The 24,736-nt window shown below is 45.1% G+C and overlaps 2 protein-coding genes and 1 long non-coding RNA gene across 8 annotated transcripts; 2 read left to right on the top strand and 1 right to left on the bottom strand.

The window, feature by feature from the left end:
* Window positions 1–587: 587 nt before the first annotated feature.
* LOC121069862 (CDKN2A interacting protein) lies at window positions 588–4,611 on the top strand. 2 transcript variants are annotated; one of them, XM_040556378.1, is made up of 4 exons: window positions 588–835; window positions 954–1,084; window positions 1,911–2,383; window positions 2,423–4,611. In XM_040556378.1, exons 1-4 carry the CDS (start codon window positions 612–614, stop codon window positions 3,398–3,400), a joined length of 1,806 nt encoding a protein of 601 aa, XP_040412312.1. In that variant the 5' UTR covers window positions 588–611; the 3' UTR covers window positions 3,401–4,611. The 2 variants fall into 2 exon arrangements, with proteins under 2 accessions (XP_040412312.1, XP_040412311.1); XM_040556377.1 differs by having other exon boundaries at window positions 1,911–4,611.
* Window positions 4,612–5,659: 1,048 nt separating this feature from the next.
* On the bottom strand, window positions 5,660–12,265 carry LOC121069859. Of its 5 annotated transcripts, XR_005819689.1 has the most exons (4): window positions 11,529–11,747; window positions 11,380–11,477; window positions 7,953–8,374; window positions 5,660–7,663 (listed from the first exon to the last, which is right to left on the bottom strand). It is a non-coding gene; the product is annotated as an uncharacterized LOC121069859 (long non-coding RNA). The 5 variants fall into 5 exon arrangements; XR_005819686.1 differs by lacking the exon at window positions 11,529–11,747 and adding an exon at window positions 12,187–12,265 and having other exon boundaries at window positions 7,953–11,477; XR_005819685.1 differs by having other exon boundaries at window positions 7,953–11,477.
* Window positions 12,046–15,751, top strand: ING2 (inhibitor of growth family member 2). Its single transcript, XM_040556370.1, has 2 exons — window positions 12,046–12,265; window positions 14,936–15,751. Exons 1-2 carry the CDS (start codon window positions 12,097–12,099, stop codon window positions 15,604–15,606), a joined length of 840 nt encoding a protein of 279 aa, XP_040412304.1. The 5' UTR covers window positions 12,046–12,096; the 3' UTR covers window positions 15,607–15,751.
* The last annotated feature ends 8,985 nt before the right edge of the window (window positions 15,752–24,736 follow it).

The raw sequence follows: 24,736 nt of genomic DNA, 5'->3' as shown, positions 1-24,736 counted from the left end.
GGTTAACTACATGGGGGAAGGAAAAACCCTTCCGCTCTACCAACGGATACTGAGAAAAAGAGCGTTGGCTTTCCTGGTGTTAATTCTACAAGCAGCACCTCAGCAGGCTGGCGCTGGGGATACCGTCACAGCGCGCTCACCACTTTTTCCACACAGAATTCTCCACACGCTTTTAGAATAAAGCCCAAGGACGAACTTTTCCAACGCGAAGCCTGCCTGCAGAGGAGCACAAGCCGATACGTGAACCCTTCACAGGCAGCAATTTCCGCTCTTAGCAGGTCTCCTTTATTAACGCTCCCTCCAAAACGCTCCAGCAGCCGGGACACCGCCGCCACCACCACCCCGCCCCCCCCATTCCCCTCCCCTCACGGGTCTGCCCCTTCCCGCGGCCGTTGGCGGCGCGAGCGCCCCCTCGCGCCTGCCGCCGCCTCGCGCCGCAAGGCAGGCTGGGGCGGGCGGTGGCGGCGGCGGCGGCCGTGAGGTCATCGCCGGCGGCCGGAAGGAGCGGCGCGGGGCGGGGCGGGGCGGGGAGCGGCGCGGCGGGGCCGTTAGGGCCGTTGGGGCCGTTGCGGGGCCTGGCTGAGGCGGGGGGGGTGGGGGTGCGGCGGGTCATGGCGGGCAAGGCGGCGCGCGGCGAGCCGCTGGGGCGCACGGCGGAGGAGGTGGCGTGGGCGGAGGCGCTGCGCGGGGCCTGCGAGCCCGAGCAGCACTGGCGGCACCGGCGGGAGTTCCTGCTGCGCAACGTCGGGCGGCCGCCGGCGGCCGGCAGCGCCGAGCTGCAGCGCCTCGTGTCGCTCTCCATGGTGTGGGCCAACCACGTCTTCCTGGGCTGCCGGTGAGTGCGGGCCGGGCGGGGCGGGCACCGGGCTGGGGGGTGATGGAGGCCGTCTGACGGCCTTCCTCCCCCTCCTCCTCCTCCTCCTCCCCCTCCTCCCCCCCTGTCGCCCCTGCAGGTACCCGCCGCAGGTCATGGAGAAAGCGCTGGAAATGGCCGAAGGCATCCAAGTGAGCGACGCGCCCGTCCGCACCACGAGAGACGAACTGGTTGCCAAGGTGAAGAAAAGAGGCATATCAAGTAGCAATGGTTAGCAGATCATAGCTGTGACAATACATAGGAGTTAGACAATGCTTGCCTGTGAATGTTCGAGCTTTACCTCGGGTTTAAAGTAATCCAATTAATTTACTCTCCACAATCCCTAACCGTCTCCCCTCTTTATGCTATTTTTTCCCTCGTTAATGCTTTTAAAGTAGACACAATGCATACCTACTCTGCTGGTAATTTAGAGCTCTTGTTTTGAAGACAATGTTTGTAAATCTACAGCCTGTGCACACCTTAAGCGAACTTTTTAATGTAATGTAGATGATTGTTCTCCAGCTTAACTGAATTCTTGTTACTTTGCTTTTTATTCAGATGCTGCTGCTTTGTGAGAAACTTAGAATTTTGTTTTGTAAAGAAATTCCTGAATTGGTATTTTAAATGTTTTTTATGATATTAGTAGACAAAATGCACTTTTTCTTTTTTTTTTAGGTCAGACAATCTATTTAATGTGCTTTGGTCACTTTTGTTCTGGCCTGCAAGAATACAAGTACATACTTGGCCTTCAGATCCCAAACCAAAACCTGAAGTCTAGCATATGGGCACTTTTAGATTTTTTTTTTCTTTTTTTTGTCAAACACATGCTAAAATGTTCTGAAATGGTAGGTTGCACTTTCCATTTTTTTGTCAAAAATTACTAAAATATTCTGAAATACTAACTTAATTCCTGAAATTATGGTTCAAGGTGTAATCCTAATATATACCCTTTAACTTCAGAGGGATGTCTGTTAGAAGTTTTTAGATAAATTGCTTCTAGATGGATATTTAACGGTGCAGAAATTGAAGAGGATAACGCACTTACTTTGTTTTGCAGAAGGGGTAGAGGAGCCCTCCAAGAAACGAGCTGTTGAGAAAAGCAAAGACGCTAAGGATACCGAGAAGGATGTGAAAACAACCGAGGCAGAATCTCCTGAGGAAACAGAGAGCACATTGCCAAAAAAGCAGGAAAAAGATAGTAGCAAAGAATCAGAAAGTTGCCAGTCAGCTTGCAGTTCAAATCAAGCAGCAGTCGCAGCACTGAGCATAGAAGCAGAAGAAAAACCTGTTAATGCTGAAAATACTACTGAGCAAAGTCCAACCCCGTCTTCATCCGAAAAAGAGTCGGGAGAGAATCCACCTAAGGAAGGCAAGTGTGAAAATGAGCCGTCACCTGAAAAAACTACGTTAAGTTCGGGCCCACCGGCTGCTGCCAAGAGCGCCCCGCAGGCAGGAGCAGTGCCACCGGCTGCCAAGAGCGCTCCACAGGCGGCGGCAGTGCCACCCGCTGCTGCCAAGAGCGCCCCGCAGGCAGGAGCCGTGCCACCGGCTGCCAAGAGCGCCCCGCAGGCGGCAGCGGTGCCAGCGACTACTGCCAAGAGCGCCACGCAAACGAGCGCTACCTTGCTGTCTTCCAAAAACCAAGCGAGTGCCACGCCATCGGTGTCCAAGAGCGTCGCCCAGGCGGGCGCCTCGCTGCTGCTGGCCCCTAAGAGTGTCGCTCAGCCGGGCACCTCGCTGCTGCTGGCGCCCAAGAGCGGCGCCCAGGCTGGCACCTCGCTGCTGCTGGCCTCCAAGGGCAGCGCTAAGGCGGGATCCTCGCTCCTGGCCTCCAAGAGCAGCGCGGAGGTGGCTGCCTCGCTGCTGGCCGCTCGGAGCGGCACTCAGCAGGGTGCTTCGCTGCTCACCTCCAAGAGCAGTGCTCAGGTAGCTGCTTCGCTGCTGGCCGCTCGGAGCGGCTCTCAGCAAGGTCCCTCGCGGGCCGGGGCACCCTCCAAGGGTGGCACGCAGGCTGGTTCGCAGCAGCTTGCCTCCAAGAGTAGCTCGCAGGCAGGTGAAAGTCCCGCTAAGGCTTTGTGCAAACCGTTAACCAGTGAAGATGCAAAGGAAAGACAACCTTTTTTCAACAGACTCTACAAAGCTGTAGCCTGGAAACTGGTTGCTGTGGGAGGCTTCAGCCCTAGTGTAAATCATGCCGAACTTCTTAACTCGTCTATTCAGTCTGTAAAAGCTACCTTAGATGTTGCTTTTGTTCCCCTGAAGGAGCTTGCAGACTTACCTCAAAACAAGAGCTCTCTAGAAAATATCGTTTGTGAACTGAGGTGCAAGTCTGTCTATTTGGGTACTGGCTGTGGTAAAAGTATGGAAAATGCCAAAGCAGTTGCTTCAAGAGAAGCTCTGAAATTATTCCTCAAGAAGAAAGTTATTGTGAAGATATGTAAAAGGAAGTACAAAGGTAGAGAAATCGAAGATTTGGTACTTCTGGATGAAGAATCAAAACCCTCAAATTTACCTCCAGCTTTAAGAAATCCTCGGGAGATCATGTAGGCAAGAGTCGCTGTTTGTACCACGTATAGTATTTCAGTACAAGGACTGAAGGTTAATTTTGTACTTTAAAAATGTAGGCTTCCAGGTATTTTGTATTTCTTTCTCGGTTTTGCAAGACGATTCTCTTCCTTTCACTTGGTAGCAATTGTATAAAACTTGTTAGAGATGACAAGTGTGCGTTTAAAGGTATGCCTTAATACATGGCACACTAGTGTGCTGTTTTATTTGCAAAATAGTCTACCTAATTCTTCTATTTTTAATTAAACGATTAAGGTACAATTTGCTGTTTAAAACCTGACAATTTTGTAATTCTTACGATCTGATGGCGGTGTGCTCAATTGTCTACCATGCCGTTTTTTTTAGCCACGTAGATGTATGTATATAGGGACCATAATACTTGAATGATTGAAAGTTGTTTAAGAACTTCGATCAAAAAGTTGAATCATCCGTTTCAGACGTGTTGCTCATAATGTTCACCGTTCCTCTTACTAGGAGAGAAAATAGTTGGTTGACTATTTCTACGAGACCTTGTAATACTTGCAATATAAATGACATCGTGATCCCATTGAATGTTATACTAGCGGTTAGATCCCATTTAACATTAGACTAGCAAATTGCCATTCAGCAGTCAAGTCACAGCTACTTCAGCCACCAAAACTCCGTAAGTGGATCTAATTTATATTGTGAAAAATCCTTTACAGTTTTTTCAAATAAACGTGGGTTTCTATACGAAGCATATTTTGACTGCTACTAGAACAATAAAACCTCTGGGATATGTGTTTATAGTACTTTGTTTTTAGCCATTAACTATTCCAACCATTTCAATAACTTTGCAACACCTTAAGGAAAGCTTTACTTTGAGTGGTTTCAAGATGGAATCCCACTAGGCTGAGTTGTTTTCTTGGGATGCCTAGTTGCAATACTGTAATACTGAGTGGACCTGTAAAATATTTCTGCTTTTCTAACACTTACTACGAGGTAGATGAGCAAAATCAAGCTGTTGTTGTCTCCTAGGGACAGCGAGCGTATTGTAAAGCGTTCACACGAGTCGAGCCCTTTGTTACTTTTTTACATGGTGTTCACAGTGGTTTGAAGCGAAGGAAGCGGGAGATTACCTTGTTTTCAATGTTCTGGAAATACCTGCGCAAATTGCATGTTCTGATATATTGGGTAATGACATGTAATTGTAAAAACATGATGTCTTCAGCGTTGTTTGGAATTAATCTTGTCTAATTACAGTAGTTAGTATCATTTAATGGAGGCCTGGCACTTGATTGACAGATCCATCGATAGAGTACTGTGGGAGTGAGTAGGAATCCCTGGGATCTCACTAGCATATTCATCCACTTAAAGACTTTGAGTTCTTCTGTGATTTCTGGGACGAAACCACAGTGGCATTGGCACGCTGTTCCTGGTGTGATTTTGAACAGCAGGGGTTGGCTGGGTGGTAGCACCTGAAGTCTGTGAGTTTCTCATGCTTTGGGACGGCCGGGTCAGACCCTGCACCTCATCCCTGTCCCCTTGGATCGTCCTTAACTCTGGTCCTTCCTCAGGAGCCCCCGGGTGTTGCTTGAGCACGACCCAAGATTTGGTTTGCAACACGCAAAATCGCTTCTTCCATAGCGTAAGAATTGGTGCGTGCCTGTAGCGCTGAGAACTTCATGCTCTTGTTGTGTAACTGGGAGCCGTACCGGTGCCGGGAAGCGTGAGGTCTCCTCAGATCCCCGTTCGGGTGGAGACGCAGGGGCAGCCGCTTCTGAGGGGCAGGAGTTTGCTCTCCGAAGTGCAGCTTTTCTGTTAGTTCCTTTGGGCGTCTGCGGACCTCTGGTTGGGAACTGCAGCAGGTGTTGCGATTCCAAAACCTGTTCGCTATCTGTCAAAGGGAGCTGGCAGTATTCCCTGACCCGGGGGGTGTTAGGAGAGCTGCGGTAAGCGGCTGGGGTGCGAGATGCCTTTTCCTGACGAGCCCTGACGGCGTCTGTCTTTAGCGTTTGAATGTTGCTCCGAGGTGTTTGGTGGTGACCCGTTAAAGGGCGAGCCTGTAGCTCCTCTTAGCGGAACCCGGAGGTCGAAGCGCGTTATTTTTACCGCCCGGCGGGCGGGCGGGGGGGGACGCGGCGCGAGCGGCTGCTGCCGGCTGTGCTGACGCGGGGCCGGGGGCCGGCTCTGTCAGGCGGGGGGGGCGGGGCCTCGCGGCGCGATTTGCATAATTTATTCACGGCGGGCGGGGCCGCGGCGCATCCCCCCGGTGGGGCCGGTACCGCGGCCACCCGCGGGCGTGACGCGGCCCCGGGGCACAGCGGGGCGGCTGCGCTGCCCGTGCGCGGCCGCCCGGGGCCGGTGAGGGGGCGAGCGGGCAGCGAGCGCCACTCGCCCTAACCGCGAGGCGGCCGCTGCCGTGGCGCCGTATAAAGGCGCGGCGGCGGCAGCAGTGCGGCAGGGCGCCCTGAAGACCTGCTCTCTAGGCCACGCACGGAGGACGCCGTTCCTCAAGGGCCGCGCGCCCGCCTAGGGGAAAGTCCCCGGACGGCGGGCAGAGAGTGCCGGGCGCCGCCGGCGCCAGCCCCCGCCCCGCGGCCCGCGCGGCGCCGCCGAGACGCCCCCGGGCAGAGCGGGCGGGCGCGGGGCGGGCCCTCGTCACGGCCACAGGCACGCAGGTAGTGCGCAGGCAGCGCGCACGCGCACCAACAGCACGGGGCTCACTCTCAGGGCGTCCGAAGCCTTTTGGGCGCCCGGCCCCGCGCCGCTCCCTCCACGGCTCGCCTCGGCCTTCCTGAGTGCTTATGAATCCTCCGCGGCAGGTCCGGGCCCGCTAAACTACCCAGAAGTCTTAGTTTACCATTATTTTTAAACTCCAGGCACGTGTCCTATCTGTAGGTACGGCTCAGTCCGCAAACCCGCTGCTTTCACACATGACAAGAAAGAACCAAACTGGGGCGCAGCTCTACACAGCTTTGTTTTTGTTGTGAGAGGCTGGAATGGAATCCCAGTGTCCCGGTTTCGGTTGCTAAGAAGGATCTATCTAAAGCTATAAAGCTAACATTTCGTGAGCTGGCATCCCTCCGTAGAGGTGGCACCTGAAGGGCAGCCTGAAGACTGCAGACAAACCTGCGTCTGAACCCTGAGCAGTGACCAACTTTTTATTTTTTTATTTTTGGACCCTAAATGTTGCACTACAGAATCTCATCAACTTGGGCTGTTTTTCTCTGTGGGAACACATTTTACTCTGTTGCTTGTAAATTACAGTCAGTGTGGGTCTTCTTTGATACTGTCTCCCTCTTACCCTAAACAGATCTGTTCCCATTTACTAGGTTGCAAACTGCAGGGAAAATAACAGCAGTAGCTGCTCTGTAAAATACATCTTTTAAGCTTTTCTTTTTGCTAAAATGTGCATTTCTGCAAGGTTTGCATATTGTATAACATGGCGCACTCTTTGTCCACATAACAATTGCCTTGTGGTTGTGCACCTTCTAGATGGCTCCACTAGTTGCCGCAACCCCAACAACGGTACTTCCATCAGCGAGGCTACGTGTTTTTAAGAAAATATTTAGTCAGACACCTTTGCCACTATTTCTTCTACCAGTAACACTCCTGCAGCTGAAAATGACTTGTACACCTCTGATATCTGCACCTAAAGAACTTTAAAGTTTGATTTGTCATTGATGGTTAAGTGACACGAATTGTTAGGCCCAAGTGGGCTGCGGAACTGCGTGTTTTAAATGCCACTGTGCGCTGTCAGAATTCACATTGAGCAAAGGACACTTTATCACTGGTAGGAAAGTAGACCTAACCCACGTTTGTCGGTTTTCCCAAATCCTCTGGTGTTCTAGATTTTAACTGCAGTCTGAGAGACAAACTATATTTAATCAGATGCTGCCATAGGGTATGGAAGTTGAATGGGAAGAATTGTAAAAACAAACAGTTACTGCAAAGCAAAGCATGACATAAACTTAGATTGCACTCTTTACTCCATTTTTAACTTTGCTCATCATGAAATAAACAGAACCCACTGGTCCAAAGCAAAAAGAGGAACCGCATATTGCAGCTGGCTTCTTCCTCATGTTAATACAACTCAACTAATCACTACTTTGGGCTGAGGAAGAGATTTTCTTTTAGAGCATATTGGCAGAAAATTTGGAATTTCTCCAGTTTTCAAACAGATGTTTGCATTCAGATGAGGAAGCACATACATCTCCTGATCAGTGTGGGATGTTTGTTACTTGGTGCTAGAGAGCTCTTTGATACAGCTGAGAATGAGGCTAGCTGGGAAAAAAAAAAAAACACATGCTAATATTTTTAAGAAATGTACTGGTTTAATTTATCACCTTATCAAAATAATCTCATGTTTAGTCAATATCTAATTTTTAGGTGTCTTACACTCGCATAAACGAAAGAGAAAAGTAGTAGTGGTTGCTTCAGTATGATCTGTAGTCTACCAGACAAATCAAGCCTAATTTTTTAAGGAAAATCAAAAGCGACAAATCTGACATTACATGGAAGTATCTTTTTTTGGATGACCTGGCATTAGGGAAGTTGTTCGAGAATAACCTACCTGAACAAACGCACTACCTCTGTAGCCCTGGAAAAGCCATCCTCTTCCCCGAATACCAGTTATATGGAGGCCACCTACAGCCTACAGCTCTCTGCAGCTGACTTTTAAAAAAGCCCATCTGGCTTGTGCTCATTCGTTCTTTTCTTTGCATTTGTTTTCTCCGTATCCTGTAGAATTCTTCATCTTCTTCATCCCATGGAAACCAAATAAGCATACCTGCCAAGACATACACGTAGTCAAAAATCAATTCTGTTATCAATGCTGCTCCATTTGCCTAAAAGAAGCACCCTGCCATCATCCTTCGAGCATTTCTATTAAATGCGAGGTAGCTCTTTCACAATGACGGCCCCTTTTTACACTTGTTCTCCTCAGTAATGCTGCTTTTCGTTATTTTTTTTCCACAGGCTGAAATTCTTCCTAGGCTATCAATGAAAAACTGAAAAGATGTAAACAGCTTGTGCACTATTACGTGAAACGGGACAGGAACCAGCTATGATTCATGGACGTAAAATCAGGATTACAAAAGATGGAATACAGGCAAAACTATGAATGGGGGACATCAAATTTAGATTAAATATCTGGAAATACTTTATCATAGCAAAATCTGTAATGTGATGAAATAATCTTTCACAAGAAGAGGAATACTCTGGTTGGGACTCTTAAAAATATACTAGGACATGACAAAGGAACAAAAATGTTGTTTTCTCCATGGGAAGTGGGGTAGTTTATAGACATAAATGCACTGAAGATTTACTGCTTTGTAATAATGTACTTCTGATACCACTGTGAATATCAAGCTCGCTTTGACAATTCTCCACTCAGTGGAGAGGGTTAGAGTGAAATTTATGGTCTTTCTGCCTGTCCATCTCTACCATCTCTACAGATAGCAAGGTTTTGCTCTACCATGCCTCCTCTTATCTCCAGATTATTCTCACAGTCATCAAAACTATAGACATAGCTGGGTCACGGAAGCTACTGAGCTGCAAATAGTCCAATGCATTGAAATTCTCCAGTGCTTGCTCCCAGGCACTCCGGGGCATTACCAAGCCGGAGAATTCAGCCTGCTGTTCTGGATTTCCTTTCCCCCAGGGCTTCCAGCGTGTGGCAAGCTAAGGCTTCATTTTCCTAGGGAAATCTGGTCTAACATTACTGATGCATTCCTAGACTGCTCAAAATTTAAATATTTCCTTCAGTGTTCAAAAGCAGCAGACAACATTGAAATTCAGGGAATGTTAGCTGATCTCTGCTGTACCTTAGATACTGCCTCCCACACAGTGACAAACAGCAAGTTTTTAGCACGGAAACCACCTGTAGCATGCCTTATGAATTACGCTACAATGACTTTCTCAGTTCTTTTTTCTTCTTACTGATGCTGCATATACAATTTGTCAGAAAAAGCGACGTCAAAAGTGACGTCAAGATGTTATTTTTCACTAACGTTTAATTGCAATTAACATTTATTTTTAAACAATGTATTAATTTTTAATTACCATTTTTGCTTTCTTTTTCTGCTGTGTAGCGGAAATCTCTATTTCTCAGTTTTATTTCTTTACAAGGTAGCAGAATGATGCAGCTATTCACGCTTACTACAAGCAGAAACGTGAACCCTCAAAACAGTCGACATCTTTCTAAAGAATTTCGTATCATTGGTGTTGATCCTGTTCCTTTTGCACTGGTGTGTAAGTTGGGCTTTCTGCCTGCGCAGTAAGCATTATTTGTTAATATTATATGAAAGAATTCAATTGCTTGGATTTCAGTTACTCAGAATTGACAGCAACGAGCACCACGCAATAAAGTTTCAGCACTGTACTGTCACTGGAAGTGAAAGTAGCTAGATTGTTTTCATTTCCTAAATCTATTTGTGCAAAAATGAGATAAAGGGCATAAAATGATCTGAGATTTTGCTTCGTTAATCTGAGCTGTCACAACACACAAAGGAGCTGGTTTTACTGGTGAATGGATTTTAACGTTGCAACGTCCTCTGAGGAACTCACTGACCTGCAGACTTCCTGCTTTTATGGCCAGAGTGACATCAGTGTAACACACAATGTTTTGAAAGTACTGCCTACAACTTTGTTTTCATTTATTTTATGAACTTGCCAGCACACTGATGACTCGGGCTAAGACATCTGTCTACAGTTATTGCTCAACACCTTAGCTGTAGATTCAGAAAAACACCGTGACAGGATACCAGTTTAGTAGCTACATGAGCTGAAAGTTTAGAATGTGTTTAAAGACCTTCCTGAACTGGGTGTTGAGGAAATGATACTGGGAGACTGCCATCATGTAAGAAACTGATCTCCCTGCTGGTTAGATGAATCAGTGAGGTTCAACACGCTGCTTTTGTCATGGGGATAGCCGTGGGGCCATCTCGCACAGTCAACACACTCACCGAATTGCAGGAAAAAAAGCAGGTTGTAAGGGATCCTCTGGAGGCCATCTAGTTCAGCCCCCTGCTCAGAGCAGAGCCAGCTTCACAGCCAGATCAGGTCGTGCCAGGCCTCATCCAGCCAGGCTCCAAAAATATCCAAGGATGGAGACTACGCAACCCCTCTGCACAAGCCATGCTGCTGCTTATCCACCACTCTAGATCGTTCCATCCAGAAATGATGTTATCTACAGGATTAGTATGGCCACCCTTTTAGCGCTGGCCATTTACCTACAGGTAGGAATACGTAACATAATAAATATCTACTTCACTCTTGAATGCAGTCATCTCTGATGCTTTTTTTTTCCTCCCCCAAGTTTACAGGATCTCATATTTTTTCCCACTTTTTTTTTTTCAGGTGCCTGAAATATAAATGCAACATACTGCAAGATGTACAGGTCTCCTGGTGATATTCCATGACTCCACAAGTTGTGTTTTTTTTTTTCCCTAATGCTTATGATTTTTTTCATGTAGTAAAGATCACAGGAAAACTTCTGAAAGGGAAGCGATTCTTGGTATTTTTTTTTTTAATAGTTCTAAGTGCTTGGTATCACTCTCCCAGTAGTACTATAACTGAAAAGTATATGTATTTCTACTTTTGTTGTCTACTGTAGGCGTTGTGGCCAGCATTTGATACAAATCCTGCAGCAGCCTTGGGGGAGACAGGATACTCTGTCAAAATCGGGAGCTTTGTTGGCAGGCGAGTGGGTTTTAAGAGACTAAACTTCTTTGACACCCTATTTAGAATCCTCTGAAAAGATTCCTCGGGATAAAATGTCACTGCGCTTCCCTAAGTAATGGTTTATCGTGAATCATTTTGCTCTCCTTTAGAGCTAAATAAGGCAGCTCTATCTTACGGGAAAAGCTGCCTAAGTTACCGCTGTGACAGTTCGAGGATATGAATTAAGTAGACGTGTGAGGAAGAGCTTGCCTTTCAGGCACCCTCCGGTCTAACAGAGTGAAACGTATCTGTGGCTGTGCTGTCGGTGCAAGCCTTACCTCACGATGGAGAAGCTCCTCAGAAGTAAATGGCTACAGCAAGCAGGCTCACCCCAGGGCGGCGCGGGGGAGGCTGACGCGAGCCGTCTGCAAAGAAACTGTTTAAAGGGGATGTAACATAATACGGACGTTACCGCGATCAAACTTACCCGTCCCCTCCGCTCGGGCACGCTGCCCTGGGAGGGGGGCTCTGGGGGGGGATTTGTGACGGGTTGTGTGGGGGAGCGCCCCGCGAGGACGCTGCGGAGGGTGCCGGGGAGGGGGGGGGGGGGTTGCGACACCAAAACCCAAATTCCTGCGGGTTTCGGCGCACTATTTCCTCACGGAATCAAAGCGGTTGTGACGGGGACGGCCGTGGGGGCGGCCGTGGGGGCATCCCCCGCCCCGCCCCTCAGCCCGCCCCCCCCCCCCCGCCCCTCAGCCCGCCCCTCCCGGCGCGGCAGGGCGAGCCCGCGGCCCTTTAAGCGAAGCCCCGCCCCCGCTCTCCTCCCGCCCCCCTCCGCCCTCCGCGCCAATGGGAGCGCGCGGCGGGGGAAGGCGGGAGAATGCGAACCCCTGGCGGCGCCGCCGGCCGCGCCTTATAAGGGCAGGGCGTCGCGCATGCGCGCAGCCCGGCGGCGAGGGGCGGGGGCTGCGAGCGGGTCTCGCTGCGGCTCCGGCGGCGGCGGCGGGGGGCAGGGGCCGGGGCCGGGGCCGGGAGCGGGCGGCCGCGGGGGGATGATGCTGGCGGGGCCGCAGCTGGCGGCGGGGCCGGCGGCGGGCGGCGGCGAGCGGTCGCGGCTGCTGTCGCTGTACGTGCAGGAGTACCTGGAGTGCGTGGAGTCGCTGCCGCTCGACATCCAGCGCAACGTGTCGCTGCTGCGCGAGGTGGACACCCGCTGCCAAGGTGGGCGCCGGGACGGCAACCCGGGCCGGGGGGGGGGGGTAACCGCCCGGTAGCGCCGCACATGCGCCCGGCGGGGCGGAGGGAGGCAGGGAGGGGAAGGGAGGGGAGGCCGGGCCGGGCCGGGGCTTTATGCGGGGAGCCCGGTGCCCCGAGGGGGCGGCGGCGCCCCCCGGGCTGTGGGGGTGTGGGGAGGGGGCGGGGGGAGCGGCGGGTCCCCGCGGCCGTGCCCCTGACGGCCCCGGGAGGTAGCTGCTGGAAGTCGTCTGGGTCTCCGGGGCCGGAGGGTGAAGGCTCCGTGGTGCTCTGGGGTCTCTGTCGGCGCTTCTGGGCAGTCCGCGGTGACCCTAAACCTGTGCGGGGTGGGTCCGAGCCTCTGCTTACCCTGCGCATCGCTTCCATAAATCCCTTCAGCCGCTCGTGCTCCACCACGCTCCTCGGCCGCTTGAAAAGAGCGAGGAAAACAGGCTAAAAACTCGATAAAAATATCTATATCTTAGGCCCAGGCCTGCGGATCGTCTGAAAGTACTGCTCGTACGATTTTGGCTAGTGTGGAAGGCAGTGATAGCTCGTGTGGGAGGAGCAACGCCGCTCCTGGGCTTGGAAAACTGAAACCCTTCAGCTTTTCATTAGCTCCACCAGGCTTAATCGTGTTGTCTGCGAGGAACACTGGGTCGTGGCTCAGCTCTTTTAAAAACAGAGGTTTCAGAGCTATGTAGCAGGGTGTACAGGTACCTCCTCCAGTCCTGGGGGTGAATACGGAGATGGTTTGGTGCACTCGCATCTCTGCCGTTCCTGAAGTCCTTTCCTCCCCTTGGGAGAAATTCGGCTACCCTTTGGAGAAGGGGTCCCGTGGTGGTCAGGACAGGCTGCTCCAGGGAACGATCGGCTTAAAAAGAAGGTGTCTGCAACGCAGAGAGTTTTTTTTTTTCTTCCTGTCACTATGGAAAAACAAACAGTTATTGCTCGTGCATTCTCACAGGCAGGGCATTCCCTATCTGGGAAATCTATAACTACACCTATACCACCTTTTTTTTTTTTTGCCTCACAAAAGAAGGCGAGGTGGGAGATAATGTGGGGGGAGTACCGTACTCCGCGCTCTTCAGGAACAGAGTAAAATTTTTTTCTCCTGTCAAGGCAACAGATGTGGCTGCGCTTGTAGGCAAACAGAACTTGTGCTTTTAATGATAGCCGGAATACTAGCACTGAGGAAAAATAGGGTGCGTGACTTATTAGACAGGCAGAGTACTGATTTTTATCTTCCCCTTGTGAAGGTCTCGAGTTAGAACAAAGTGCTGTTGGCTTCTCCTGTCACGCAGGTTGCAGAATTTATAGTAAAAAGGGGCTGTTCGCACTTAAGCTGCCATTTCAAGATGTCAGCAGGGAAAAAGATCACGGTGAACAAAGTTGTGATAATATCTGTGGCTTCCATTCAGTGGGAGCTTGAATTATTTTACAGCTGTACAAAGCAGGCAATATTCTTTAGAAATGAAAGCCAGTTTGTAAAACACGGGTCTGCAGGAAAAGAAGGATTGTACTACACGCGTTCTGGTCACAGAATTACACAGTTGAGTATCGTACATAAATTCCCTTGCCTGTTAAAATCTTCAAGCTGTTTCCAAAGGAACCGGTGCTGTATCTAACACTGCATCAGATCTCGCTGTCAGTTCTACTGATCTAGTTCCTTCCACTGCAGCAGTTCCTCTCTTTTATGAATAGATCTAGTGTAACTTTTGGTCTAGAAAATATTATTTTAAAATCCAGCAAAATAGAAAAGTAGAAAACAAAGGCTGTCTGATGAAGCGTTTGTTCATCTCCTTTTTGGGTTCACTAAACTTGTTTCTAGGAACTAAATGTCGTGAAAGATTCGCAGCAATCCGTGCAGGTATTTTGCATGATTTGTGAAAGAAAAAAGCCTAGGAGTGAAACCGAAACACTCGTTACTAGTAGCTTAAAAATATCCTGTGATGCACTAAACTGTAGGTCACCTATTCTGAAAAGTTCAGCCTTTATTTAAAATGAAACTTGCTGTAGCTTCTTTGTAATGTGAACGCACCAGTTTGAGTGGTTTACGTTGACTTAAATCCCAATTGTACATTTGCTAATGTGTAACCTGAAGCGTCATACATCTTTATAACTAAGTGTGGTTGAAAATGTAATACCAGATGTTTAGTTAGGTGAATAAGAAGGGGAAGGAAGAAGGCCTGAATATCTGGAGTGCTGTCTGTGATATATGATGGCTACATGAATGACATGATTATAATGAATTCTCAGCTTCTTCATATGATATGATAAGCTATCACTTTGGTTTGTAGGCGTTGGAACTACTGGAGAAAGGAACCTCAACAAAAATTCCTGCTTTGTCAGGTGCTGAGGCAGCATCTGGACTATCCACACTTCCACACACCAGGCAGCAGTGGTCGCCTTTCTTTTTCCAACAGCTTTAATAAACTTGCTTTTCTGTAGAACATGAGAAACTTTTCTCGCAACAGATGGCAATCTTAAACACTGATTTGACGTTCACGTGCAACTTGAATTAAATATCGGATCTAGCCCACTAGGGTATACTATAATTAACACTTGTACTATTTCTTTTCTGTTAGAAATACGTTTTTATATTTTCTTGAGCGTGTTCAATCTTGTGTAATTGTTTCTATTATCTTCATTTTGTAGAAGCGCTAAAAGAAATAGATGAAGTCTATGAAAAATACAAGTCGGAAAATGATCCCGTTCAGAAGAAACGCTTGCAGCAGCATCTTCAGCGTGCGTTAATCAACAGCCAGGAACTTGGAGATGAAAAAATTCAAATAGTTACTCAGATGCTAGAACTGGTAGAGAATAGAGCCCGGCAAATGGAAACACACTCTCAGTGTTTTCAAGATCTGTCTGAGAATGAAAAGCCTCTGGAAAAGGCCAAGATGGAGTCCTGCCAACCGGAGAGGTCTTCACGGAGACCTCGTCGCCAGCGAACCAGTGAAAGCCGTGACCTGTGCCATATAGCAAACGGGATTGATGACTGCGATGATCAGCCACCTAAAGAGAAGAGATCTAAATCTTCTAAGAAGAAAAAACGCTCCAAAGCCAAACAAGAGAGAGAAGTTTCTCCTGTAGAATTTGCAATTGACCCCAATGAACCAACTTATTGCTTATGCAACCAAGTATCTTACGGCGAAATGATAGGGTGTGATAACGAACAGTGTCCTATCGAGTGGTTCCACTTCTCGTGTGTTGGACTCACCTATAAACCAAAGGGGAAATGGTACTGCCCCAAGTGCAGAGGAGATAATGAGAAAACTATGGACAAATGTACTGACAAATCAAAAAAGGATAGAAGATCGAGGTAGTGAACGCAATTCGTGTTTTAAAGAGTTGGTCCTTTTATATTAAAATGTTTAATTTCCAGAGAACGCTGTTTTAGGAAATGCATAAGACTATGCAATAATTTTTAATCTATAATATTAATGGAGTATTAAAAGCTGTTATACCTTCTGTGAATCTTTAACTTTCTGCACTGAATAACCAAATAGTTGAAACAGGGTGGCTTCAGACCTTCACAGAAGACATCACAAGCATATGGCGCTTGATTTCAATTTAACCCCATTAGTATTAAAAAAAAAAAGAGGCAAAAACAAACAAAAAAACCTTGTGAGTCTTGAAATAATGGTGGTAGGAAAGATACTGAAGAACTTTTCATGTTTTGGGGAAGGCACTGAAACGCCTCACTTAACTGCTAGAACCTTAACAACTGAATTTGTTCTTTATCCCTGGTCTTAAGTGTCCAGTTTTTGTGTTAACATCACACATTTGGAAATAGGGTTTTTGAATTCAGCTGTAACTGTTAAAGTCTTCCAGGCTAAAAGCAGACCTCTTCAGTGACTTTCGTATGACCAGTACGTTATTTCAAGGAAGAAAATACCACTAACTTAAGCTTTTTTTGTCAATATTAAACTCTTGTCTTTGTGACTTTACACATGAGAGTCAATTTTTGGATTTGACAGACTTGTGGTGTATAAGCAGTTTTGGATTTTCTTAGTGGGGTTTTATCGGGGTTCTGTTGAGCATCTTGATATGCTCTGTATTGTTTAAGATGGTCTCCCTAGTGATGAAACCATTTCCCTGATCATTTGTATTTTGCCACTGCCTATACAAGCCTTGAAGCTGTAGGAGGATCCCTTGAGAAGGGGATATTGACATTTCTGGGAACAGAAACTGCAAGTGTGATGAAATCATCATCGTAATCTCTAGAGATCTGGAATATGATTGATATTCTTTGGGACATCAACTTTGCTTTCCTTCAGTAGTATTTTGATACGTGTGTGGCCACACCTGAGTTTAAGTATAGCACAATAGCTCTTGAACTTGGGCAACTATCCAAAAAGCCTGAAAGCAAAAGCTTTCACTTAAAGTATTGATGATGATGATAAAAAAAAGTGTGGCTGGCATACAGCCAATAGACAAATCCTAGCAGATTTCTGATGGGCTTTAACGTTAAACATTACTTTTTCTGAAGTATGCTGATAGTGTCTAAACTTAGCTGGTTGTTAAAAGTTTATTTTTTAACTTCCTCCACCCCCTAGAGGAGGTAGAAAAAAGATGGAAACAGCTGCTTCTGCTCCTTTGCAATGGGAGACACTAACAGAGGAGAAATAAATGGTATACCAAAGCTTATACCTAGGGTTATGCTTAAGTGTTCTTCCTTGAGAGACTGCCTGTGCCCTGGCAGTCTTGGCAGGGCAGATAGAGCAGGCGTGCAGGTTATCTCTAGGTGGGCTGGAAGTGCTCTGAAGTCCATGCAGGTCTCTGTTCTTTGCTGCTAAGGTCTTTCGTGAGGGCACATATGAAGAAGTGACACCATCTGTGGCCAAGTACGATTGAAATGCACTGCTGAGTTGAGAACAGCCTGGAAGGCAGAGGAGCAAAAGCAAGCTGCTGTGGATGAATACCCTCCCAACTCAATCCTCCATCTCCACTAGAGGGCTGTGCTGGCCGGGGCTGGAGGGCTAGGTGCGCTGCATGTAGCGTAACGAAAGCCTCAGTGCTGCTGGGCCAGATGGTATGAATCAACGTGCAGGTCTCCGAATATTATAGCTACATAAAACGCTGAGCCTACTTCCACAATTAGGATCTGATTCCTTAACGGGATTTTAGCATTTGCGAGTAATATTAGTTAACATATGGCAGGGGAGTGTGGAGCCAATATTCTGAGCTTTAAAGTTTTAGTTTAAGTGGACCAGCTTCACTGGGGAGATCCACACTGCAGTAAGTAAACTGCACTTGTGGGAAACTGCCCCAAGGCCTTTGACCATCAGCAGGGTAGGAGGGAATGTAAACCTTACTCTAAGGCCCTGACTTGCTTTCCAGGCTATTGCGTGATAAGGTTGCAAAGAGGGGATCGTTGTCAGGGACTTTGTCCAGAGAACGATGCAGATGAGTGTCTCAAGTTCTCCTTGGTGCATATTACTCCTTTTTCTATTTGTTACAGCTTAATAATCCTTAAATTTCCTTCCTGGGCAGACTGGAAGGCTTGAGCTGGGGATTGTATCAACGTGTAATATGTCCATAAAATGGTGATGCTTCCTAGTGTTAAAAAGAAAACAAAAAAAACCCACACCCATTTAAGTAAACACCGAAGTTGCAGTAACAAAATGCAAGTGAAATTGTAACTATTAACATTGCTAATTTATCTTGGAAAGTACACTTGTATTTCTGCTAGCTAGATCAAGAATGTGTTTTTTGAGGCAGAGAAGAAGGGGGCTTGTGGGCCTTGTATAATCACCTGGAGTAATCGCTGAAGTAGGACTAGCGTATGCTGTGGCGGTACAGAAAAGTTTAGATTCTGACAGTGACTCAAATATCTCTAACAAAGGGATGCTTTCTTTTATGCTAATGGCCCTTCTGGTAGGGAATATGAATTCTCAAGGTTCCCAGTGAAGATACTGCTGGGGAAACAGCATTTGCTTTGCCCAATACCTGAAATCACTCAAATGCAGGAGTAATTCAGCACTAGTTTATAAGCAGATAAGCAGTGTGCCTCAAACGTAGATGGGTGCATCTAAAATTACCACTTTTAAATACTTGTAAGTTGTTGCTAAAACCTGTATGAGGAAAGACCTGATACAATCCGTTAGACAGCATTTCACCACCTTTCTAACCAAACCCAGATTTTGTGGTTTTGCATCTGTTTTCATGCAAGATCAATGGTAATTACTGAAGACACATGTGAGATGCTACTATGAAATCAAAGGTAAGTAGAGAACTCTTATGTTGCTTCTTAACGGTGAGCTCCTACTCTGAAAGGAATGAACCTCACTTGCAAAGTGAAAAGGAAATACAAACTTTAGTCAGTTCATCTTGAAGACATGCATTGGCTATCATGAAGTAAAACTAGATTCTTAAAATAAAATCTGGGCAACAAACTGTGTTGGGAAGTTGATAGAAGTATATGTAACTAAAGAGGAAACTGCTTCCGCTCTGGAAATTAATTCTTCATCTTAATTCGGCATGGATCAAATGTCAAGCTTATATTTTGTTTTCTTTAAGCTTATGAAAATACGGTGTATTTTTAAGTTCCTGCTTTTTGCCTTTCAGTTTCAAAGTAATGCAAGTTCATCAGCGGTGAAAGGTCTTTATAGCTATTTTAAAAGAATGGCATCAGAGCAAGATCTTTTCTTGAGCACTGTCCCATGGACCAGTTTCATTAATCTTGACAAAAATAACAATTTCAACCAACCAAGCATTAAACCAAAACAAAAAAAAAATAGACCTAATAGAAAGCTTAGCATTTTGAAAGCAAAATGAACAATTTAATAATATTTCCTGCCTATATTGTAAGGCTGTCTTGGTATCTCCAGCAGTTACTGCATTTTTCTGGACAGGTCTTGAATACTATGCAAGATCAGTAGAAGTTTCCTCCAGTTGCTGTGTCTTACTTTATTGCGTGAGCTGCCTGAATTCAAATATGGTAACCTAGCAGTTGCAACGGGTACAAATACCTTAAAGGTAGTCTTTTGCATGCTGCCATATGTTCATACCTGTTGATTGCTAAAAAGCACAATGATGATTCCTCTGTATTCAAATTAATTTTAACTGTATTTTTCTGCCAAACATTAAATAATCTACACATCCTGAAATGGTGATGTGCTACTGACAAGTCTTGAAACTAGTACAGGAGAGTGGTAAGTGAAATGCTCTATTCTTCCCTGAATTTATCTAAGCAAAGAAAGGGCCTTTGCAAAGAAGGTGGCATTTTCTAATTTTGAAGACCTTTTCTCCATTTAAAGCCCGTGGTTTCAGCTTGAAAGAAACAACTACCGTTTGCCTGAATGCGTACTTAAAAATGAGCGGTTTGGCACTTCTGTAGCTGTACCACTTCTGACTGCAACAGATCAGATTTTTAAAGCCAATCTGGCTTTTTGTTCTGCAGATTCAGCGGGGCTGAACTGCACGCTGTTCAGTTTTCCCTGAAGTCCAACCAGTCTATCTTGATAAAACCGCAGCGATTGGCCCATCAGCAAAGCGAAGCGCTTTGGGTTCTTTCTTCCTCTCATCTGCATACAGATGTCTTTTATTAAGAGGTCTTCATCTCTGGGAGTTCAGCAAGTTTTTGATATTGGCACCTCAGGTTGAAGAAAATATTGTAGGTTCCATATAAAAACCTTTCTTCCTCCAAATGCAATTTCATGTAGACTCCCACCCTTCTTCATCTTCCCCCCCATTTCTTTATCCTTGCATACCTGGATCTAACAGAGCAATGATAAAAGCTCCTCCAGCTCACAAAGATACTTTTATCATGTCAGGCAGTATGTCTGAAATCCTTCTATTGCGTATGTCAAAGCTAATACTATCTGCTTAAAGTCCTGCGTTAAACTCAAGTGTCTGGTTATGTTAGTCCTGAAAGGTACCTATGTAGTCAGGAAAAAAAAAATACAGTATCATGGGCCGGCAATGAAAAAACAACTTGTCCATGCAATAGCTTAGAAGCAGAATATCTATATCTTTCTCCATCAGGACTAGCAAGCCTGGTTAGTCCCTGTGGAAGAAATCTGAGGCAGGGCAAGGGTGTTTTGACCTGTGGAAATGCAACAGTCTGGAGAAACTAACTGAGATGTATGTTGGGAAGTTCCCACTAGACTAGCGAGGTGAGGTTACAAAAGTAGTTGCACTTGCTGTTTTCCTTTAGACTTTTTTTATATAATCCTAACTGAAGAAAGGTTAAAAAACCTCAAATGGAGGTGTGTATCGCTCTGCAATTCAGAGTAAAGCATCTGATCTTGAAGATAAGCACCTCATAGCCTATTCACCTCCCTTCTCAAAACTTCTGAGTTACTTTAAGCTGTTTCCTTGAGAAATGGCTTTCTAAATCCTATTTACAATGCATAGCTTTTCTTGGGCATAGCGAACAGTTAAGTCTCTTTGAATAGCTGGTCTTAAGAGATCTGAGATACTCCTTATGCTTTTAATCATTGGACAGTCTAATTCTTCTTAAGGTCTTCCTCACTGCTAGTGGATTCTTGTTCAACGAAGTCTTTTTTCAGTCGAATTGATGGTTGGTTTTGTATCTGATCTTCTTAAGATGCTGAGAGAGAGGTTGTAACTCAAACCCACAAGAATTGTTTTTCTGTCCAGTGCTAGTTAGACAGATTTTGCTGTCAGTGGTAAAAACATGATACAACTGATCAAGTTCCACAGATTTATATCTCCTAGAAGAAAAAAATGTTTCTTATTTTGTTGTAAAAGAGGCATGGTATGTCACAAAAGAGTTCAATGAGCTTGAAATCATCTCCTTTGTAACGATGTTCTGATTATCCTGCAGTCCTTGGAACTGCTACAGAATTATGGATTTCCACTAGAGCTGGCTGGTAGACCTTTCTATTCTGTGGAAGCTTTGACAATTTTTTCATTAAATGAAGCTGTCATTTATCTTTAAATCCAAGTCTCTTTTTAAAATCAAGTTCATATTACATCTGAATCCTTTCTAATTTTTGGTAGGGAAAGGGGTTTTAGAAACTTGTTTTGACAAATTCTAAATTTTTTTCCCGTGTCCTTTTGGTTTACTTGGTAGGGCAAGTTCAGACTTAAGAAAGTCAGCAATGTTTTGAATTTAACTGCAAATGTTAGACGGGAGTCCATCTCCATTCTGCTGCAAACAGCAAGGAAGGAGATGGTGCTGCTCCAGCAGAACACTTTACTGCAGCCGATTTCATACTTCTCAGAGACGCGCTTCACGCACTGCACACTTCTTTTTTTCTTACTTATACATCATGGAAGTTACAAGTAGCATTTGCAAAGATTCAAATTCTAATTACTTTTACTAAAGGCCTATTTTACAGCATAGAAATTAGTGCTTAGCATGGAAAATGAAATCCTCCCTATAGTTTTGCCGTTACCACTGAAATGGTAAAACCAGCAAATGAATTCACTACGGTAAGTGTGCACAGAACTAGGAGAAAGTTACAGTTCGTAGTTGGAGTGGGGGGGAGCAACAGGGTACTTCTATGTTCGAATGTAACATGAGTTAAGAAGCCTAAAAGGAAACTCTCTCATCTCCTGCTGAAAAATAGAATAGACTAAAAAGAATTTGAGAACACTTGAGAGTAACTTGCAGTAGAGAAATTAGGATAAAATCCTGTCCCAATTTAAATAAAACTTGGTTGAGCTGGGTTCTACCCACCATGCAGACTTCCAGCTTCCTTTGACTAAGGCCTAAAAAAAGATTAAAGCTCCATGGCAACTGCTATCTTAACTCCTGACAGCCATAGTATAAATTACATCTTGGAAAAACCTAATACTGAAAGTTTTATTTAGGTCACCAGTCATGCTAGGAAATGGTAGGATTACAAATGCCACCCCAAACTTTATTCTGCCCCTGCAGGGTCTCAGTGAGGCGGAGATTTTTGTGGGAGGCAAACAGGATGCTATTTAACTCCATGCAGTACAAGTTCAAAAATCTGTCAAGTTTTAAGTGTACAAATTCGTTTCATACTTTTGGGGAAAAGACTGGAATTTACTTGCTACTGTAGCCTTCCAATGAAAAATACAACAAGGTTCACCTGGGAGGCAGCAGCTCAGATGGGTACTAGCAAGGTTAACACTGCAGCTACGTTTGCTGGCAGGAGGGATGCTATTGCCTGTTTTTTTGTTTTTGTTTTTGTTTTTTAATGGGGAGCAAGATGGACAAAAGTTGCACAATTCATTTGCTTGCCCACAGGTGCCCCATCATTCATGTTTGTACAATGTGCCACAGAAGCTGTGCGCTCCTTCGGGGCTTGTATGGAAATGCTGTTTACTTGCTGCTTGAGGTATTTATAACTACATATAGGTTATTTGAGTGGTGGAAATGAATATAAAAGGACATTAAAAGTCTAGACTGAAGGGAAACTATGGTAAACAATGAGCAAAAACAAATTTCTGCCTATTTACATAGAGATTATCTAGTACTGCTATTTCTTTAGTTTGACTTTTCTGCTCCTTGACTGGTTTTGACCCTGTCCTTTCTGGACTACATGCTTTTCAGGCCTTGAAGAGTGTCTTTAATTGTCTGTGGACCCCTTTATTGGAGTGGCTGCATGCTCCCTGGTCTGTCACCTACTGCTTCTTTTCTGGAGTTGTTCAGACCTGAAATTATTGTAACACTTCTTTTGGCCTCATCAGATAGCAAAGGTTAAGTCTTCAATATCCCATTTTAAATGAGAAAGAACCCATCGTTTCTCAAAAATAAAACCGCAATAATAAAACTAAATTTGCAGCCCACTTTATAACTACGTTATTGCCTACTTAGGAATTTTGCCTTTTAAATGTTTAACACTAACAGACAATCTTTCTTCACTTCCTGGAGAAGTGTGAGAAATAGAATTGTAGAAGCATTACCAGTACAATAACCAGTTTTACAGACCTGCAAGCAGGACTGCTTTTGCTCCTTCTTCCAGTAGCTGGATTTGGCTGATCACAGCCTTCATAACTTGGAATAACTTTGTGCTGGTGTTCAAAGGGATCCAAAACTTCAATGCTAGGAATGGATAACAAAAAAGTAAAAAGTACTCAAATATGTATAGATGGTAAAATCTGTCAGAAAAGCAAAACCTAATTTTTATTTTTTTTCCCCAAAGATTTAATATTGATCTAATGTGCTAAGGAGATGCTAACAAACAAGTGTATTGTCAGTTGAACACATTAACTTGTATAAGTTAGCCACTGGAGCAGAGACACTGGCTGCAAATGGCTTTTGGGAGACATTTAAAGAAGTTTAGAAATGGCAAACAACTTGGATTTCTGAATATCGTTTAGATCACTGGATTTTCTGCATCTGTGAAGAAATGTCGTATTAATTTTGTAAAACTTGGAAATGTCAAATAGTGATAAATGAAATCATACCCAAACAGACCATTGAACAATTTCTAAATAAAAATACCTACTTTTGTTGGCTATGATTTCCAGTGCAGTAATCTGTAATCTCATGACAGTGTACACCAGAGCGACAAATTTATCTATGTTACAATTGCATTTTATTTAGTGGTAGAAGGTGAGAATAATTTCGAGTCCTTCCCCTCTTATGCTATTAAAATATTTGTGGTAAACTGTGAAGGTACTTCTGGGTGATTTCAATATAAAGAACATCATAATGAAATTGTAGTCTAAACCGTGATGATTACCATACCAGAGGTACTCTAAAGTCGACTTCAGAAGAAATACCTACCTATTCTCAAAGCACCGCCAGATCAGGTAAGTTACCAGAGCATGTGTTAATTCTTACGTCTGTGCTGCAGTGGGCCCTGTTTGTCATGAGGAGATGTACTCTGATGCATTAGCTGATGAAGCTCTACTGAGCCAAAAGGCTCTTCTTCCTGTAAGCATGCTATCTATGCACTTTGGAAACCTGTTCAAGGATAAAATATGATGCTTCCATGAAAAGTGACATTTTAAGTATTTTAATTTTTCTTTAGAGAAATCCTGAATATTTTGTCACACACTTGTGACTGTTGCCATGGAGATAGAATTGATTTGGGGAAGCAGGTCAGACGTAAGTCTCTTATTAAATAATTTTTTTTTGATAACTCTCTCTCTTGTATTTAATGACTTGTCATCTGCACTTGTTGGCATGAGGCGCAACAGCAGAGAAGAAAGCACCCACGAATTTCAAAGGCTTGATTTTGCGGAGTGCACTAGAGTGATTCAGCTGCAGCTTCAGTAACTGCCAACTGTAAAAGGCTACTAAAACTTACAAGAATTAAATGAACAAAAAAGCAGCTTAGAACGTTTCCTAATACTTCAAATCCTGCAAGTGCATCACAGGAGGATCTTGCTGACTGTAACCAGAAATATTCCTGTATCTATTCAGTCTCCAGATGAAGGATTTAAAAAAAAAAAAAAGAAAAGAAAAAAAAACTTGGTATTTTGGAATACAGCCTCTAAGCAGAAGTTGATTAAAAAAATTCAATAGGAAAAAAAGTTTTTAAATTATGATTGGGTTTGTATGCT

Source organism: Cygnus olor, chromosome 4 (assembly GCF_009769625.2).
Source record: "Cygnus olor isolate bCygOlo1 chromosome 4, bCygOlo1.pri.v2, whole genome shotgun sequence".
NCBI lineage: Eukaryota > Metazoa > Chordata > Aves > Anseriformes > Anatidae > Cygnus > Cygnus olor.
The sequence above is the reverse complement of the archived record's forward strand: the minus strand, read 5'-3'. Positions and strand labels throughout refer to the sequence as shown.

Bases quoted from the DNA above. Each gene is read 5' to 3' on its own strand.
- LOC121069862 (XM_040556377.1), top strand. From the start codon at position 612: ATGGCGGGCAAGGCGGCGCGCGGCGAGCCGCTGGGGCGCACGGCGGAG. The intron at 836-953 runs GTGAGTGCGGGC...TCGCCCCTGCAG, and splicing joins CACGTCTTCCTGGGCTGCCG to GTACCCGCCGCAGGTCATGG. The intron at 1,085-1,910 runs GTTAGCAGATCA...TTTGTTTTGCAG, and splicing joins AGGCATATCAAGTAGCAATG to AAGGGGTAGAGGAGCCCTCC.
- ING2 (XM_040556370.1), top strand. From the start codon at position 12,097: ATGATGCTGGCGGGGCCGCAGCTGGCGGCGGGGCCGGCGGCGGGCGGC. The intron at 12,266-14,935 runs GTGGGCGCCGGG...TTCATTTTGTAG, and splicing joins GGTGGACACCCGCTGCCAAG to AAGCGCTAAAAGAAATAGAT.